General features: G+C 36.7%; 1 protein-coding gene across 1 annotated transcript in view; it reads left to right on the forward strand.

The window, feature by feature from the left end:
- Positions 1-20,275, forward strand: part of PCDH15 (protocadherin related 15) — a 1,685,023-nt gene that overhangs the window by 1,535,162 nt on the left and 129,586 nt on the right. The window contains exons 26-27 of the mRNA XM_034662367.1: positions 5,759-5,868; positions 7,368-7,508. Of these exons, the coding sequence (XP_034518258.1) occupies positions 5,759-5,868; positions 7,368-7,508 (251 nt within the window). The remainder of the gene's footprint in view (positions 1-5,758; positions 5,869-7,367; positions 7,509-20,275) is intronic.

The following is a 20,275-nucleotide window of genomic DNA, read 5'->3' on the forward strand; positions in this document are numbered from 1 at the left end:
CTCTAAAAACCAAAGTGCGGTATCAAAAGAAATATACAGCTGTTTTACATGTAAAATTTAGAAAGGACAAGGACAATGCAAATAGCAAGATTAATGACCTAATAAAATGTAAATTTGATATCTATCATAATTGAGTTTTTTCAATTAAAATATTATTTATGCTTTGTTTAAGAATTAGCTTAGGTGGGGCGCCTGGGTGGCACAGCGGTTAAGAGTCTGCCTTCAGCTCAGGGCATGATCCCAGCTTTATGGGATCGAGCCCCACATCAGGCTCCTCCTCTATGAGCCTACTTCTTCCTCTCCCACTCCCCCTGCTTGTGTTCCCTCTCTCGCTGGCTGTCTCTATCTCTGTCAAATAAAATAAAATAAAATAAAATAAAATAAAATAAAATAAAATAAAATATATTTTAAAAAAAGAATTAGCTTAGGTTATTTTGTTTTTCTTTTTTTATTTTTTAAGATTTTACGTATTTATTTATTTATTTGCACACATGCGCGCGTGAGAGAGATAGAGTACGAGTGCACTAGCAGGGGGAGCTAAGCAGGGAGCCCAACAGGGACTCGATCCCAGGACCCTGGAATCATGACCTGAGCTGAAGGCAGACGCTTAACAACTGAGCCACCCAGGCACCCCCAGTTTAGGTGATTTTGGAATTATAGTCAGAATCTGGGGTTTTGTTTAAAATGGCCAATAAAGCCCAAAATGTTGCCCCAGGGAGGATAAATAAGAGACAGGGCTACATCGGGGTATGTTGGTACACATGCACATCGAATCTACTTCGGATCAAGCTTTGTGAAAGAGTCTCTGAAGGTCTTTACAAGTGTGAAACCATGAGTCTGTCCAGGTTCGAGGTCCATATCGGTTAAAGCTATAACCACTGTCCTTAGCATGTTGCTAGCAGTTGTCTTCTGGGGAGGGGAACCCAGCTGATCTCTTGCCTTAGTCTAAAGATTCATAGGAAAGCTGTATAGCTCCACTCCTGAGTCCTGTGTGATCCAACTGCCTTTTTTATTGGAAGAGTGCTTTTTCTCAATTATATTGGCAGTAAATCTAGCTTTAAAAAGCAGAATTCCTGAGTTTCGGGCACCCGACAACTATTTGTTTTGAGTGAGGTATTAAAAGTTTAAATTGGAAGAGGGTTATTGACATATTGTTTCTTATAAAGTAGATGAATTGCAAGTATACGAATGAAAGCAAGGGAAAAACATTTTTTTAAAAAGCTTCTAAGGAATCCTTTATTTAGCCATAATTCTTCGCTTCTGAAAGTAATCAATAGATTTTCCCCGTACTCCTCAGAAGGTAGGGGGATAATGATAAATCACATGACATCAGACTCAGAGTGGGGCTGGACCAGAAAATACCTTATAAACAGAACTCTGAAAGTCATAAGCTGTCAGCCCATAGATCAAACCAAGTCAGATGATGCTTTAAAAAATAGATTTCCACTGGCTTCCAAAATACTAAAGTTCATAGAATTCACATAAAAACTTGAACTTCCTTTTTCCCATTTTAAACTTACACTGCACTGGCAACATCACATGGTAGTTGCCCTCATTAAATAGAGCATCAGTGCCTGCCTGAGCCCTTCCGTCCACCCAGCTCCCTCTTAATGGATGCCCAGCCCACATCATTCCATTTCCTTACCTTTCTGTGCTATCAGCAGCTTTATAGATCCTGATTTACACCAACTCTTTCATTGTGTATTCAAGTAACATGTGACTCCTAAAGAAATATGTAGTTTGCCCAATCACGTAACTGGTACTTTCCAGGGTATAAAACAGAAGTAAAACAGGATCTGCCTTGCAATAAATAGAAAAGAATTGAAATTGTGTGATCTAAGGCTCATTACCATGGAGGTTCATTTAATTCTAGCCAGGAGAAAATTGCATTTTTATAGTATGTTTTGATTCTGGTAGAAAGAAGTGTGTTGGAACAATTAAGACAAAGGTTAATGAAGAGATATTTTGTCTAGAAAGTAAATCTGTTTTAAACATTTACTAACAAATAGAATTTTAAGTGCTTTAAGTGGTATGCATAGTATTTAAATTCCTTTTAAAATGATGCCCTTTACTTTTTCCAGTATTGATCATTTCCATCCTAATTGTTTAAAAATATAAATAAAATGTTGTTTTTAAAGTTTGAAATAAATGGTGGCATTTTTCTAATGTTAAAGCTGAAGGTACATGAGCTGCAGACTTTCTTATTTCTGTACTTTATCAAGAAACTAATTACAGAAAGTATAAAATTTAGTTCTTATCTCACGAGTAGTAACAAGATAAACAAGTAAACAACTTAAGCAATGTTTACTTTCACAAGAAGAAATTAAATTTATGGAAGTGATCCCAGAATATAGCTAACGTATGTTTTCTTGTATCAAAATTAATTTGTATGGTATATTGATCTGTCATAAGTTAACAATTCATTGCTCTTAACATTCAAATCAAGGTGTATCAGTTATCTCTTGCACATAACAATATTTTTACAAAGTTAATNAAATTTATGGAAGTGATCCCAGAATATAGCTAACGTATGTTTTCTTGTATCAAAATTAATTTGTATGGTATATTGATCTGTCATAAGTTAACAATTCATTGCTCTTAACATTCAAATCAAGGTGTATCAGTTATCTCTTGCACATAACAATATTTTTACAAAGTTAATGACTTAAAACAACACATATATCATATTGAAGGTTCTGTAGGTCAGAAATCAGTTACCTGCATTCTGTGTTTCATTGTCTCACACAGGTTTGAATCAAGGTGTTGGCCAGGGCCAGTGTCTCATCTGAGGCTTGAGTGGAGAAGGGTGTGTTTCCAGGCTCATGTGGTTGTTGGTAGAATCAGTTATGAGTGGGATGTTGGGCTGAGAGCCTCAGTTTCTTGCTGCCTGGTGGTCAGACATCACATCATCTTCAGTATCTTGCCGAATGGGCAATTCCATGTGTCCCCTTCATTCAATCCAACAAGGGAGAGAGTTAAGAGTCTCCTAGCAAGAGGGAACTTGCAGGATACAGTCTTATGTAATGTAATTACTGGGGTGACATTCCATTTTCTTTGCTGTGTTCTGTTGATTAGANCTGTTGGTAGAATCAGTTGAGTGGGATGTTGGACTGAGAGCCTCAGTTTCTTGCTGCCTGGTGGTCAGACATCACATCATCTTCAGTATCTTGCCGAATGGGCAATTCCATGTGTCCCCTTCATTCAATCCAACAAGGGAGAGAGTTAAGAGTCTCCTAGCAAGAGGGAACTTGCAGGATACAGTCTTATGTAATGTAATTACTGGGGTGACATTCCATTTTCTTTGCTGTGTTCTGTTGATTAGAAGCAAGCTGGCTGTCTTGTGAGAGGAGAACAATATGGCAACGGTCAAAATGTCAGGAAGGGCCATTATTGTGGTCCATTTCAGAGACTGTCCTGTTTCCATATCTCTGATTTTAAATCCTTTCCAGGTTTTTGATTTCATAACCACCATAGTCAATCACTAAGCAATGTAACAAACAGCACATCGTCTTAATGTCTCTGTTATAATCTAAAATATTGTACAAGAATGTATCTATTCATCATCAAAGCAGTCCGTNTACAAGAATGTATCTATTCATCATCAAAGCAGTCCGTCAAAACCAACCTTAGTGTCACTTTTGTGAATGTCTTCCTTTATATGGTAGACTATTATCTTTTCTGCTCAAGGTTACTGAAGGCATCCGTATTCCACTGAACTGACACTGTGACAATGTGTAAATAAATTGCTCAGAGAATATAATTATTATCTCAGATATGTTACTTTAGAAGTGTCTATCTAGGCAAAGTATCCTTTTCTAATGTAAACATGTTCTTGTTAATTACTGGATACATTTTTGGTTGGAAATAATCGAAATCCTAGATAAAGGAGAAATAAAAGACAATTTGTTTCAGTAACTGAAATGATAAGCTTACCTAGCTTCAAGTATAGCAGCATTTAGAATATTAGTCAAGGGGCGCCTGGGTGGCACAGAGGTTAAGCGTCTGCCTTTGGCTCAGGGCGTGATCCTGGCGTTATGGGATCGAGCCCCACATCAGGCTCTTCCTCTACAAGCCTGCTTCTTCCTCTCCCACTCCCCCTGCTTGTGTTCCCTCTCTCGCTGGCTGTCTCTATCTCTGTCGAATAAAGAAATTAAAAAATCTTAAAAAAAAAAAAAGAATATTAGTCAAAGTATAGGAGACCTATTTTCAACCTTTAGTTATTTAATTTGTGTTGGTATCATGAACAGCAAGAACCTGATCAACCTTTCTCATAGGGTAACATCCAACAGCATTGAAATTCTTGCAAAAAAAATGTTTTTCTAGTACTTAAAATAAAATTTCTGGGCAAGACTTTTTTACATGAGACATGAACACTGACCAAAGAAGATAAAGCACCCTCAGTGGTCAGAGATGGGTAATGTGTCTATCCACATACCCTGGGGATGTGGGCAGCCTTACCCAAACCGCTTAGATGGGGTATGGAGGATGTGTGTGGTTATCCGCTGTAATAAAAGAAGGCAGAAATACATGTGTACATACATACATACTTCATCATTTTCATTCAAAGCTATATGGATTAGTTCTTATTCTTTAGCAAAAAATTGTTACTGGATATGCGATGAATATATGGACCGCCCTTAGCCGCTAGAGCATCTGTAAAATAGGTGGCTTCACATTTCGGTAACTTAATCAGGCATATGCACTGAGGTGGCAAAAAGAACAACATGTTTATAAAGAGTTGTATATAATTACTTTTCTGGACTATATGTTTGCAGTTCAGGATTTGTTATAAAAGGGTTCAATGAAGGCACAATACGATTGCACAGTGTAATCCAGGTTAGAAGGACTGAGAGGATGGAGATAAAAATAAGGAGCAATATTAGAAGAGTAAGTATTAAAAGAAAAAGCCAATGGAGGAAATGATGGTAGGGTTTGTCTTATCAGTTTGAGGAAAGAGGCGGAAGCTTAGAGAAGTTGGACGCACTCGATAGATGGACTGGACTATTTACTAACTTTTTTAATTTGTTGGATCTGGGTACTATAAATACCTGTATATTAAAAAAGTGAGATTATTTGGATTAGGTTACAATTAAAATTATGATAGCCTAGTTACAGTGACCAATACTGTAAAATAAATGAAGATTTTGAGAATCGGATGTGTTGTTGAAAATATAACTTGGAAATTAAGTAAATATCATAGTACTGAGGACAGAACATGGCTACAGGTAGGCAAAATCAGTGAGTTCAAGAGAAATGTGACTGTTTTGACATCATCTGTCCAAATATTTTTCGTACATTTAAAGCTTCACAGTACAGCAAGAATAAGGACTAGAAAGAGTCATCTGGAAGCTATTGGTTAAATATGCCAACAGCAACAACATAAGAGCAGCACTTTATTTTACAAATGGAGGTAGAAAATTATATCCTTCTGTTGCTTTCAGTTCAGAAGGTAATTTAGAGAAACAAGTGGGAAGAATTTTGTATGATGTTTGGCAGGTAATAAAATAGTATCTGAAATTAAATTATATCTCAAATTAAAAATAATGCAGGTGACATTCAGAACCAAGATCATTTGCATAATTGGGAACAGAGTTTGTTAGGGCTGGAGTCTTAATGTGGTACTTCTTTGAAAACTTCAGAAAATGTATTATTCAAATAAATGCACTCACACATGAACTAGCATATTCTATTAGTAAATTCAAAACTCTGTCATGACAAATAGACTACAAAAAATGAATCCTCTTTTCTAAACCTGCAGACCCCCTCCAGTGAGTGAGCTTGCAACCAGAGGGACTATGGTTGGTGTGATTTCTGCAGCAGCCATCAACCAGAGTATCGTGTACTCCATAGTTTCAGGAAATGAAGAGGGTGAGTAGATATTCTGTCTGTGTCTTCACCATAAACTAATACACTTGGATCTGAGATTCAGTTCAGATTGAATTATTATTTACCCCATTTTTTCTAATGAAAACCCATCCAACTTAAATGTAATTGGTGCCTTTGTGCTTAATCTGATTTAAAAATTGGTCATACTAACAAACATGATTCTCCCCAACCCCAGGAAATACTAACTATCCAATCCTGGAAGCTTTCCTCTTGCCCTCATTTAGGTATATTTTAATTCATTTCTTCAATATTAATGCATAATAATTTCAGGTTTTGGTCATAATTATTGCCTCCCAGGATCTTTTCCCACCATTCTGGACCATCCATGAGCTGCTCCATGTCATAGCTAGACTAACACTGAAGAAATTTTAGTATCATAAATAATTTTGAATGCCCAAAGACCCATATCCATGATAAAACCCACATACATGGTATAATATGATTCTTCAAGTGGTCAACTTAGATATAAAATTCACAGTTGTAAGTAAATAAATAGAGTTTTGTCTACCAACCGCTATTCACTGAGAACAGGATGTTTCATCAGCTTCTGGGAAGAAGTTCATAGCTGCATTTCTCACCTGTTCTTTTTCTCACCATTATCCACAGTTAGTGGTCCTCTGTTTTTCCCTTTTGATAAACTGGATGGCCTGGTGTGTCGTTAGGTGGTCAAGAGATAGTCAGTATACATTTTGGGGCACCCGAGTGGCTCAGTCTGTTGAGTGTCTGCCTTAGGCTCAGGTCATGATCCCAGGGTGCTGGGATCAAGTCCCACATCAAGCTCCCTGCTCAACCAGGAGTCTGCTTGTCCCTCTGTCCCTCCCTCCCTTGCACTCATGCTCTTGCATTCTCTCTCTCTGTCTCTTTCTCTCAAAAATAAATAAATAAAATCTTAAAAAAAAGGAATTGTCAATATCCATTTAAAAATACATGAATGCTCAATATTTAATATTTAGTAAGTGAATGAGTAAAAAAAAATCAGTGCTATTAAGCATTTCACAAGGAATTTATAAAGGAAGGCCCTTTTTAAGTATTTCAATGACCAACCATTACTAGAAATCACTGCCCTTGCAGCAGGTGCTGGACATCTTACTTTTCTTACTTTCTTCTTTGTTCCTAATGTGCTGCTATGCCTCCTCCCTAAATATCACAAACTTCTAATGCCTTTTAGTATTTATTTAAAGGACCATCCAAATTTACCATGATGGATATAGTATGTGGTGGTTCCCAATTTAATGGACTGATGAAATATTGTTTTCCAGGAGAATCTCAATGTAACTAGAAAATTAAGGTGTTCACTTAAGTATACACTGATGATAATTTGAAGAGATGGAACATAGTTTCCAAAAGCCAGCATCCTGTCACTTTCATGCATTACTCCTTTTAACAAGAAGTATTTTTAAAATCACAGTGCCTTTTAAAGACAATTCTTTTTTTTCTTATAGTGAGAAGGAAATGACCAAAGAACTGTATTTTAATTGCAGATATGTTTGGAATTAACAACATCACAGGTGTTATCTATGTGAATGCCCCCCTGGATTATGAGACCAGGACAAGCTACGTACTTCGCGTCCAGGCTGATTCCCTGGAAGTGGTCCTTGCCAATCTCCGAGTCCCTTCAAAAAGTAAGTTTTGTTACTTAAGCATTCTATAGGGATTTTATGGTGCTTCTGCTCATTTTCTGATGAAGTACATATGTCCAAATTTATTAGTAAAGAACATAGGGAGATCAGTAGTACTTGGAGCTGACTGTCCATCCATTTTAACAGCTGATAGAGGACAGTGCAGGGACTGATTTCATACTCCTGAAGTATCAGGGTAATAACACATCGTTTTCAAACTGGGTGTACAATATTGCTAGAATCAACTTTATTCTTAATCCCACTGTGAGGCTCTGACAAACTCTCTGGAATGTATATTGTTAATGGGTACAGGACTGCTCAGCATTCTCTGAGTTGTGTGGTCTCTTGTACTTACGGATTTTCTTAGCACAGAGGAAAATGCATCTTAAAAAAGTGACTAACATTTATTGTAAGTTATATTTGGCATTATATTTAATTCACATCCTTTTCTAGGGAATGAAAATTATTCCCATTTTACAAAGACAAGATAAGAAAAAGTTAAGCGACGTTTTAAAAATGACGCTGTTGGTAAATGAAAACCCATAGATTTAAGCTCACAGCTTTTGACTCCAAAATCTTTCTCCAACATCCATGTGATATAGTTTACCAACACAAGAGAGCAAGTAAAGCCAATATGTGAAGGGCATCAGCAGAGATTCTGGGAGATGTTAATGATAACAAGATAAATGCTGTTCTTTTCCATTCCTTGAGGTAATACTCCTTTGCACTTCTGTCAATTCATCTTTTTATAATCACACCAACTTTTTTAGAATTTGGAAGACAGGAGAAAACCAAATTTAATTTAACCATTAGTGGAATGGAAGCTCAGAGAAAGCATGAAGGGGGAAACAGGCTCCTTTCGCTCCGGGGGCCTTTCCTGGACATTGTATGCCAGCACTCCATCAATCAGCATCTTTAGAAGGGAAGGAGGGAAAATGAAGATCCTGTGAGAACCCAGCAAGGGTACAGGTATAAAGCCAGAGCAACAGAGCACAGGCGGTTGGAGAAAGGAGAGCAAGGTAGATAGAAAAGGCAAGAGATGTGCCCTAGAATTTTCTCTACCAGTGCAGTAATTGATGATCCTAAAAGTAATCACTCCTTTTTTGTTTCTTTCAAATCTCACTTACTGATCTAGTGTGGAGGGCTGCACAGTTGCTCAGAAAGGTACAACCAAGTCATTTGAAAAAAATCAGATTATACACAGTGTATCTTTGGAATTAAGGGAATTAAGTTGTCTTCAATGATTATTCATCACTTGTGTAATTAAATTGTTTAAAAAATATCGGGCAGTTTCTTGGGTTCTTAAAATCTTTAAACTACAAGCAATTACATTTTTATAAAATGTAGAGGAAGCTTCAAATTGTCAATTGAATTGACTAAACCAGGAGTCAAAAGGTTAGAGTATTTCTAAATTATATGATGCGAACTATGTTACTGCAACTAAGGAAAACATGGAAACAATTTGAAAACTATATTTGTCATCTTTCTTTTAAAAAACTGAACAGTTAAATTTAGGAAGAAAAATGTGCTAAATATTTAGGTCATAAAACTTGGCATTTTTCAGGAAATAGCTCTAATTTCTAGGAATAGACATATTGATATCTCATATGTGAATATGATACAACTAGTTCTCATTATTTTAATATAAATCTAATCTCAGGCTAATAAAAGTTTAGCTAATATACCTGTGTATACTTACATGTGCATGGAGAGCTGAGACCAGCTAGCACATGCATAAAGTAGTCTCTCAGAAGGCATGAAATCTAAAAGCTAAATGTTAGTTTGTTTAATGCCTGATGCTTTTAATATTGTTAACATTTCATGACTGACCTCTGCCTCTGGAGTCTGAAATACAAACTCATGTATTTAAAGCACAGTTTCATTTATTAATGACCGTTAATAGCCTATAATGAATCCCTAGTTCATTAGCTATGCAAAAATAAAGCCATTATGTAAATTAGGTTAATTAATGAATTGTTTAAAGGTTTATCCCTGCTTCAGAATTAGCTGCCCCATGGTCTTCAGCTATGCCTCTGTCGCGTGAATAGAGGTAATAAACAAAAGAAGTTTGATTCATTGAAGAAGTCTTTTATTGTAATTTCTTTGCCAACAATTTCTTAATGAAATCATTTTCAAAGTAAGTTTTACAACTATGCTGTAACTGGATTTAATATTTAAATGCAATTTAATAATTAAAATAGAACAATTTCAGAACTCATCTCATAACGTTGACACTAGGAATCTTTAAAACATTCTAATCTTTTACTATGAACATTTCAAATGTGCATAAAATTCCAGAGAATATTATAATGAACCTCCAGTGTCAACTACCCAACTTTACCAATGGTGCTCTCAGCCATTCCCTCCCTTATTATTGCGAAGCACATCAGAGACACAATATTTCATCTGTAAATATCTCAATATGTATGTCTTTAAGATAAGGACTCAAAACTTAATCATAACACCATTATTACTCCCCCCAAATTAATAAAAATTCCTCAATATCAATGAATATCCAGTCAATATTATATTAAAAATGTATGCATATCAGAATCCTAATAAGGTCCATATATTGCACTTGGTTGAAAAGTATTTCAACTCTTTTAAAATATAGGCTTTCCTCCCACCACACCTTTTAATTTCCTTTAATGTGTATTTGTTCAAGAAATGAGATTTCTGAAGCCCGGGTTTCAGTGAAAGTACCTCTTAAGGATCATTTCATATTTTTTTTATCTCCTTTATTTCCTGTAAAATGATAGAGCTAGAGGCTTGGTTAGATTTAGTTTGTTTTTTTAAACAAGTAAATTGTAGGTGACATCCACTGCTTCCTCAGAGAGGCACGCCAGACCCTATGACTTTCCTTTCCTGATGGCTGCGACCACTGGTATTCAAGTCCTGTCTATGAATTCCATCCTTCCATTTCTTTTGTTTGTAGTAGCCAAATATTTCCATAAAGAGAAACTTCTCTGCATCAAATATTTGATTATCCTGAAGTCCTCCTTCTATAGGAAAGACAGGAAAAAATGTTTGATTCTTCCCTTTTATTTCCTGGTTTTCAAAGTAATGCATTGATTCACTATCATACTCCCCAAATGTGATCACTGAAATAACACATAGTTTTGGTTTTATGGGTCACATGGTCTCTCTTCAACTATTCAGTCCTGTGGTAGCTGAAAAGAAGGGTGAGGCAACCTGTAAAGAAAATGGTGGGTTGTTCTCCAACACCAAGCACATGGGTGTGGCTCCACTCCCCAAAAATTCTACTTGCTGGCATTAACTTGTGGGCCAGACTTTGACTTCATTCTCTTACTTTTACTTTACATAATCCACTTGGCCCCTCCCCTCCTGTTTGTGTATCTCCTACTGTGAGCAATGCGTTCGCTTCATCTCCTTCCTTTTCCCACACATCTCATTTGAAGAAATACTGTTTCATTCCTGTTAATACCAATAAGACAGTCATCTAGCTGTCTACACTTTGTCCTGTGATAGACTCCTCACAGTAGGCTTACAAGAATTAATTGCAGTCACGTTGCCTATATTTTTGGACATTAATGACAGCTTCTCTGTGGACTGGAAAATTGAACATAAGTTTGGCTAGCTATAAAAGCCTTGGGTGGCTCAGTTGGTTAAACGTCCAATTCTTGGTTTTGGCTCAGGCCATGATCTCAGGGTTGTGAGATGGAGACCAGCGTCAGGCTTTGCACTCAGGAGGTGGCCTACTTCTCGGTCTCCCTCTGCCCCTTCCCTCCACTCCTGCTCTCAATCTCTATCTCTCTCTCTCAAATAAATAATTTTTTTAAAGCCTTTAATCATATTTTCTGTTTCTTCTTCTTGAACATCTCACTCTGTTTTTTTCCTCCCATGAAGTATCACTGCCAAAAAGTATAATGACAAACTGGTTTTCTTTTCCAATGTGTGTTGGTTTTATTTCTGAATTTCCAAAGAATTTACTCTTTTTTTCTTTAAAGTTCAGTTGTTTTTTGGAATGTGTCTCCGTTTTGGCTATTCTGAGTCATTTTCTGCCTATGTATATAGTATATGCATTCAAGCCTTATTTCAGAAAATTTTTCTTGAATTCTATTTTTTTTTAATTTTTTCCTGCTTTATTAACTTGTTTTTCATCATAGCACACTCCTACCGTGCAAGTAATGAATTATTTCCTATTTTTTATACCCCTTTCTCTCTATCTCATTAATATCTTTCTTCATTGCATTTACATTTTTTTAAGATTTTAATTTATGAGTTTTTCTAAATTCTGATACATGGTTTTTTTTACATGGCTTCTTTTTTTTTCCCATAAGCTATTTTAGTTTATTTCAACATACGAACGTACAGTTTGTATTTTTTTTCAAATACCTTTATTTTTTAAGAACCATTGTTTTGATCACTGTTCTATTTTTTTACCTTGTGGGCTTTGACCATGGTCCTTTTCTAGTTTTCATTTTTCAATGAAATTATTTTTTCTACACTCAAAAAAAGGAAGGTGGGATAAGACAGCTTTTCTAGCTTTAGACTATTCTTTCAGTCATTTTCACAACGTGATAAAAAGAAATACTATCCTTTTACTTTTAGAAATCTGCTTGCTTTTTTCTGCACTCCCACTTTCATTGGAGAAACTTTCTCTCTCTTCTCTTTTTTTTTCTTTTTTTGCCCTATTGTCCCTGCCCTGCTCAGTTTATATTCTGCTCTCAGGGTTTCCCCTTTCTCTGTAGTGTGGAGTTTTGCCCTACTGCTTTCCTAGTACCTTAGTCACATGGCCACTTAATGCGCACTGGCAATTTGAGTTTCACTGGCTCTCAGGGCAACAGAATGCTTAGCCCTCCCTCGGCTTCCTTAAAAACAGTTGCTGTTATCATACTTGCTGATAATACAAGAGATCTTGTTTCTGTCTGTTTTTTTCTCCAGTTGCTCATATTCTGTGATTGGAAGTTAGCTTGTTGCAGTATTTAGTTGGAGAAATTAGCTGTTGGTTTTCGGTCTGATTGCTAGGATGTTATCCTAATTACATAAATGGGATAGTGAGGAGACCTTGAAGCAAGAGACTCCCACAAAAATAACTGTACACGTTAATAACTTAGTTCCACGACTACTGATAAAAGAGACTTTCGGGTCAGAGACTGAGGCCCTCATTACTCCCAGAGAAAGTATCAGCAGGTGTATCAGAGTAGCACTCAGCATGCAACGCGGGTCCCTGAGCTCCAGACCTCATGGCAGGTGTAGGTCCAGGGAAGACCTCCCTTGAGTGGAGCACACCACAGTGGGGGCAGAGGACACAGAGCTTGGAGACTATGCCACTTTTATAGCAAACAATAACAGTCTTACTAGAAAGATATCGGGGAAATTGCCAGACTGTGCGATGCATTTCTGCAAAGCATTATCTCACTTTTCAGAATCGCCAGCTGCATAAACAGTTTTGTGTCCCTGGTAGAAAAAAAAGATCCACGCAGTGCAATTTTGGAACACTCAGCAGGACACATGGAGGTGCAAGACTCCCGCAGTACACTGTCCCCAATACTTAGCCATTCAAATCCCTGTCTGTAATGAGGCGTGATTCAGGAAGATTTGAATATTACATTACACCTCAATCATCTTCTTCAATTCCCTAAATACACATCTTAATCCAAGGATATTTGAAATAATTGTTGAATCAGTGGAATTGTTTCACAGTTGATGAATTTAGAGAATGAGAGCTCCATAACCCTCTCAGGTTTTCATACTGTTAGGTGTTAACTAAGTTTAGGATTAAGTTTTCACTCGTGTGCTTTAGATTTTTCATACAGGGCTTCTAGATATATTTTGCCTTTCTTAACTGCTTTTATCATTAAATTCCATTAATCATTTGGGCAGTTATAATAAATATATGACCAAATGAATGAATGAATGATGAATAAAATAGTCCAAATTAATGGAAAGCATTTTTAAAGAGCAAATTTTCCCCAGAATGGAAAAATAACCGTGAAGAGAAGGGGTCTACTAGCTAATTAGCTTATTGGTAAAATAAAAGTAGTTAAACTAAAATGTATCCCAATAAGCCACAAATATGATAGATTCCTCTCTTTTTTTCTTCCTTCCTATTCACTAAGCTCTAGACTTTACATATCACTGACGAGTGCAGGTCTTACAGAGATTTGCTTTCCTTTGAGAGCGAGGCCATTCCACTCCCTTGACATTGATTATTAGCATTTATAATGTGCCAGGATTTTAGGACACAGAGATAATGAAATGAAGTTGCTACTTTTAGGATTCCTTTATTCGATGCCTGACAGACACAGATACAACTCATGACAACAGAACACCACACTCTCATGGGGTATGGTGGCTCCTGGACCCGCAGTGATGTGTTCACAGAAGGGTGAGCAGCTAACACCTGAATTATCGGAGACGTCCTCTCCAACAGACCGACCTGGAAGCTGTACCCTGAAGAATAGCAGAGGAAGTTTGAAAGGACAGGTCCAAACACCACTAGTGAGCATACGTTGGAAATGATGAGAAACTCAGAATTAAATCAGAAATTTAGAAAAAGGACCAACATACAATAGACCTAAAATGACAGATGTGCAAGAAATAGAGGTTGCCAAAGATATTTAAACTAAAACAAATAGCATAGCAGTTCACCACGCTATAAACCCTTACTCCCAAGGAGAGCAGAAAGGATCAAGTGAATGGAGATTTAGCAATGATTTTATCTGAAGTATTCCTTTGGGAGGAAAAGGTTGTAAACTTGTGTTTGCATTCTGCTCCACAAGACATCCATCCCCAGAAAAGGAGGTTGTGAGAGTATAAACTTTTCCGACTCTAGTTTCTTGTTACTGACACATGAGACCACAGTGGCCTCCTCTCAGGGGCACAGGGCATCCATGTCCAAGAGCTGCCAGAGGGGGGCAGTAGTGCAGACAAACTGTTACTGTGGCTGGATCAGAGGGGAACGACAACCACTGCAGGACAAGCCTGCTCTTGGCAAAATTATGCGGGCAGAGAACCAGAGAATGCTATCCAAGGTCCAGATTTGGGACACAGGTGAGTGCTAGCTTTTGTCGATGTGCAGTAGGATCATCAGGACGAGGACGAAAAGCAAACGTTAAAAGCTGGAGATGGACCTGCCTTTCTACCAAAGGGATAAGAAGAAACCAGCTGAGATAGCCATCTCAAACTGAAATAGCTCAACACATCCCACTGACAGCCATTGCTTCACACACCGGTCTGACCCAAAGGCTGGGGGACCATTTCCCAATAATGATCTTTATATTGGAACTTTCCTGCCTATCTTACCTACCTTTCCTCTTCAACCCCAGGGGCCAGAGGATGGCAGCCTGTGTGAGTTAACAGCTGCTAGGGAAGGGGTGAGGAGCTTGATGAATCAAGAAGGAAGGAGCCTCTTCTAACCTCTTCTCCACAGGCAGGAGACTTTCCAGGAATATGCCTGTGCTGGGACGGAAGAGAAGTTTTACCTTCAACTTAAATTGGAAGTACTGATTAATATATTGAACTAGATTACATTTTAGTTTACCCATGATTTTAGTACATTCTATGAATTAAAACTGTTTTGTTTTAAATATCCCGGTGACTTGAGCTTTTATTCAGCAGCAGGGCAAAAGACAGGATTAAATCAGCAGGATAAAAGGAAGAGTAGAAGAGACAACATAGACTTCTATCGTTGACTCCCTGGACACGAGAATAGCACACCATTTGAGCATGGCTGGAGTGGAATGTATTTACAACACTGTCAATGAATTTAAGGTCCTCGAGGGTAGGGATTTTTGTCTGTTATGTATATTGATAGCTTCCAGTAGCCTAAAAGGCATAGCACAAACATGTGCTCAATAAAGGTTTATCCAGGAAATGAACAAGTCTGGGAAAGGAAGGCCAGCTTGTGAAGGGATTTGACTGTCAGGCGAACAGCTCACAAACGTGTAGTGTGTGTACTGCCCATGGTCCCTACCTTGTAGCAAACCTGGACCCTTTTCAATGCCAGGATTCAGGTGGGCATTAGAAGAGATGGACCCAGTACAGGGTTTCAATCCTGGGAGGGCTCCTGGAGCTCCCCTGCGGCACATGATGTTATAGGAGTTCTGAAAAGTTCTAGGCGGTGATTTCTCAGTCCTCCCACATGACAAATTATCTGATCCTCCAGGTTCCCAAGTTTCATTCTCTTCTGCTGGCCCCATATGGTCAGGTATCCGTATTTTTCCTGCTTGGCTCTCACTGAGCATTATTATTGATCAAATAAATACCTTCATTTCATGAGTGAAAGACAAATGTGAAGGCATTCATGTTTTTAATATTATTTCAAAATTATTAGTCCTTTTTTGTGTCTGTCTATGTTCTCTGCCTCCCCAGACCTCCTCGGTCCCTCCTGGGTTTTCAGTATGGAACATCACTGTTCCTAGAAAGACCCCAAGAGACCTGTGTGCAGGAACCTTCACAGAAACAGATGTCAGTATTTCTGCCACAAAGTCATCACGATTTTTTAAATCATGATATAGAGCAAAAGCAATAATATGCACCTTTATAGCTAGTTCACAAATGTATAGTTTGATTTATGGAATTCCACGATGGAAATACAATTCTTCTTTTATGGTAAAATTATAGTTATCTTTAAATGTAGAAGAAAAAACACCCCAGCTTTTTATAAATAGATCATTGTGTTTTGATTCAATATCTAGCCTTTCAATCAGGAACAAATGACAGGACAATTAAGATAAACCTTAAACTGGTGATAAAACAATTCAAACGCTATTGATTTCATTTTATAGTTTTGCTGTAGGGTACAAGCTTGTAATACATTTCATTTCCTTGGTTTTCTGGTTCCTAACAGAAGGTCTTTGACAAATAATGCTAATGACTTTTTAGCCGTGATTGACTGAAAAAGCTTTCCTCATATAAGTTGGGTGACAACATTGCAGCATCTCACGTTCATTTTTTCAGTCCTAAAATCCCGTATGTTCAAGGTCTTATATTTGTTCTATAAAAATATAACCATGATTTTAGAAACTGTATTCATACTTTGTTACTTTAAAACTTGGAGACTACTTTATGAAAGCTAATAACATTATATCCTTTATTGTATTTTTGTCTCTAACATTCTAGGTATCTTATATAAATACACAGTTGAAACAATTACATTTTTAATGAAACAAAAATTTATCTGTCCAAGAAAACAATTGAATTGTGCAAAATAGCTTTGCTTGGAAATGTGATTTAAAAATGGTTATGGAATTTGATTAATCCATTTCGGAAACCAAGTACATTGAGGCAATATTCTTCTGTTGAACCCAAAAGTGATTTGTTGAACCGATGACAAAGATGTGAGGTCGACCCTTCTAAATGAGAGTACAGAGTATAATACGTATTTCTTCCCATGTATTAGGAAGAAAAAAAATCATGTTCCATGAAGAAAACATTTGTTAAAGATTTTATTTATTTACTTGAGAAAGAGAGAGAACAAGCAAGGGAAGAGGCAGAGAGAGAGGGAGAGAAGCATGAGCGGGGAGCTGGATGTGGGGCTCGATCCCTGAGATCATGAGCTGAGCCCCAAGTCAGACATTTAACTGACTGAGCCACCCAGGCGCCCCCATGAGGAAAACATTTTATATGACTTCCATGGTCAATTAAAGCTAAAATATTTAAGAGTCTGGGAATGCATAAAATTGTTCTCCTTAACTTATACCTAAGATTAAGCCCCAGGGCCTAAAGACAGGTGATATAATTTCTTTATTCTTGGGAACTTCTGTCTAATTAGTACAGTTAATAATTTAATTTTTTCCTTGCCTTTCCAGGCAAAATTTAAAAATTCAGATTCAAATGGAGCCCAATTGCTGATTCACAAATATTTTTGCTACCTTATCTTCTGTTTCCGAGAGCAACAATCATCTGATTAATAATGAAGTTCCAAAACTATGCAACAGAAACTCTGTACCTTTTGCTTCAGGAAAATTCCCATTTCAACAGAGGCCAACTAAGCTCTGTTAAATGCACTTGAAACTGTGCACAGAAGTGAAATCTGTTAAGTCATATATATTACGGTAATATCATTTCCAGAAATAGAAAAAGGAAGCAACTATCTGGATAACATAAGCATAACATTTATCTCAGCCACTAAAAATGGGGGGGGGGATTATCAGAATTTTTCTGCTAAATACATTGATTCTTTATATTGTTGATGAGTGCAGCCATTGGCCCTCCACAATCTTTTGTTACGTGATCAAGGTCAGCTCTTCTCTGTAGAGTAAGGAAGCACAAGTCTTTTTAGTATTTTGCTCAAGATTTAGATAGCTTTTAGATTGATTTTATTCATTTTTTCTCTTATAACAAAAAGAAAGTGAACTTTCTTTTCTCTTAGTGACATGTTCTACTTTGACCAGCTTTAACAAGCTGGCAAACTTACCAATGTATTATTTTTAGAAGAAGAAAAATAAAACTAGACAAAACTAGGCAAAACTGCCTATTAACTAGACAAAAATAGATTTTAGCATTATGTAAAAAATAAAAAGCATATGGTGAGAAGTGCCACACAGAAGGAATGTGAGTAGGATGTCCCTTCCATAGCTGTCATCCTCTCAACTGGAAGGGGCTCTCAATCCTGCTCAGCATTTCCTAGGTCCCTGCATCTCTCAGTCTCCATATTGATGGAGGTGTTTTCCTTTAATCTCAAGGACTTGCTCTACCTTACTGTTCTTGTTTACATCGCTTCTGTGTCTAAAAGGTCCTTCTGTCATTGTTCTCCAGATAAACTCCTAATTCTTTTACAAAGCTCATTTTAAAACTCATCTCATTTTTTTAACCTTTCCTTTCCTTTCCCCTGTCACACGGGGAACAAATATGACAGGTCTGTGAATTCTCAAAGGCAAGGATGTGATATCCATTTTTGTAGTGCCTCAGTTTCCACCACAGAAACTCAGAGAATATGAAGTTTGAGATGGATCCTGAAGGAGACGGTAGTATGGATAACAGTCTGGAGGAAATCTGTTTCAGGGGGAAATGGTGACTACTTCTTTGCCAGGGCAATAGAGAATTTAGCTGGTTAGCTATAGTTGATGCCATGCTCTAATGCTTTCTATCAAAGAAACACTATTGTGTTTTCTATTGCTCTACTCAACTTTACCTTTTGGACATCTATAATTTATATTAAAAATCATATTGTACTTAACTCTTAGATCTTGTTATGATTGACTTTGGCCAACATTGATGTAATTCTTACCTGGAAATATTAAAAGAACCATAAAATTCTTATTCTTCTCAGTGATTGTGATTTGTATCACATTTACAAAGACACTTTATGAGTTAGGCATATGAAGTGATAATAAAATGCTATGTATATGGCCAAAGAACAGAATCTAAGGCATTCCAAAATAAAAGTGGTAAATAGATGCACAGCATGGAATACAGAATACTGTGTTGTTTTGATCCTAAAATCAGGTATCACTTATATTTGATTCCATGACATGGATTGGTAAGGCTTTTAGTTCCTCTTGTAATTATTATTACTCTTTGACTAATGCTAGTGTTCATGATTACAATTATGTAGCCAAGATAATTTATATAAAAAACATGAAAACCTAGACTATAATTCTTATTAGGCAGGAAAGATTTATACCTTATTTTTCAGAATAATATCTTAAATTTTATTAATAGACACATTGAAAGATATGTAAGAACAAAGCCAAGCAATTATACATGTGGGCATATGGGAGGTGTATTTATATAACTATATATTATATAAACTTTCAGAGTAATATATATATATATATACACATTTATATATATACATTTTCAAACAGACTAATACTTTTCAAGTGTTTTACTTACAACTATGCTTATTTTATTTTTGAAACACATCTAATATGATTATGTTTCCTGTTACATGGTCCCTGAAACATAATCTTACTGGTACAGGGATCGTGATAAAACTGTACATTAAACAAATATGTTGGGTACTTGAAAGGCATAAGTGTTTTTTCTAAATTCTGTAAGAGCATAAGTATCTACAAGGTGAGATCATGGTCTTCAAAGGGCTTGTATTCTACTAGAGAAACCATGATGTGTAAGTATAAAAACAAGCAGTAACACCAAAAAAAGTATGTGGACAATTGATATAAAAGAAGCATAGGTATGCATGGTTTGAGTTTAAGGAGAATAAATCACTGTGATAGATTAAATGATTTATTGATTGAGCTGGGAAATGAAGACTTTAGTTGAAGCAATAACCAGTTTTGTCTGCTAATCCCTTCTGTTAGGACAGGTAGAAGAGGGAAGGATAGAGGATTGGGGGAGAAAATTGGAAGGAAATGCTTGGGGGAAGGGATTTACGAAGTGAGTCCAGAGCAGAGTGAGGAGCACAGTGGTAACAGAGAATAATGAAAACAGAAATGGGAAGATCTAAAGGAAACATCAAAAAGCTATTCAAAAAATATGCCATCCAAAACATGGTCTTTGAACTACCTGATGACAGTCACTTGATATGCTTGTTTAAACATGTATTTTTTATATTTTTTCCCTAAAACCTAATGAATTCAGGTATCTGGAAATAATAGAAATCTGAATGTTCAGGATGTGTCCTGTGTGTGTGCACACGAGCATACATGTGTGTACATCCTTGTGTGTGCATTTCACAACTATTTAAAATACTGTTAAAGAGAATAAATGTTTGTATCTTTGCTTGTTTGTTTGGGAGGGGGCAGAGAAATAACATGACAAAAGTTAACTGAGCACATAGGATAACTTGGAGAGAAAGAGAATAGAGAATGAATGCTAAAAGAATAGTCTAGGCCTGA

This window comes from Ailuropoda melanoleuca, chromosome 6 (assembly GCF_002007445.2).
Source record: "Ailuropoda melanoleuca isolate Jingjing chromosome 6, ASM200744v2, whole genome shotgun sequence".
Classification (NCBI taxonomy): Eukaryota; Metazoa; Chordata; class Mammalia; order Carnivora; family Ursidae; genus Ailuropoda; species Ailuropoda melanoleuca.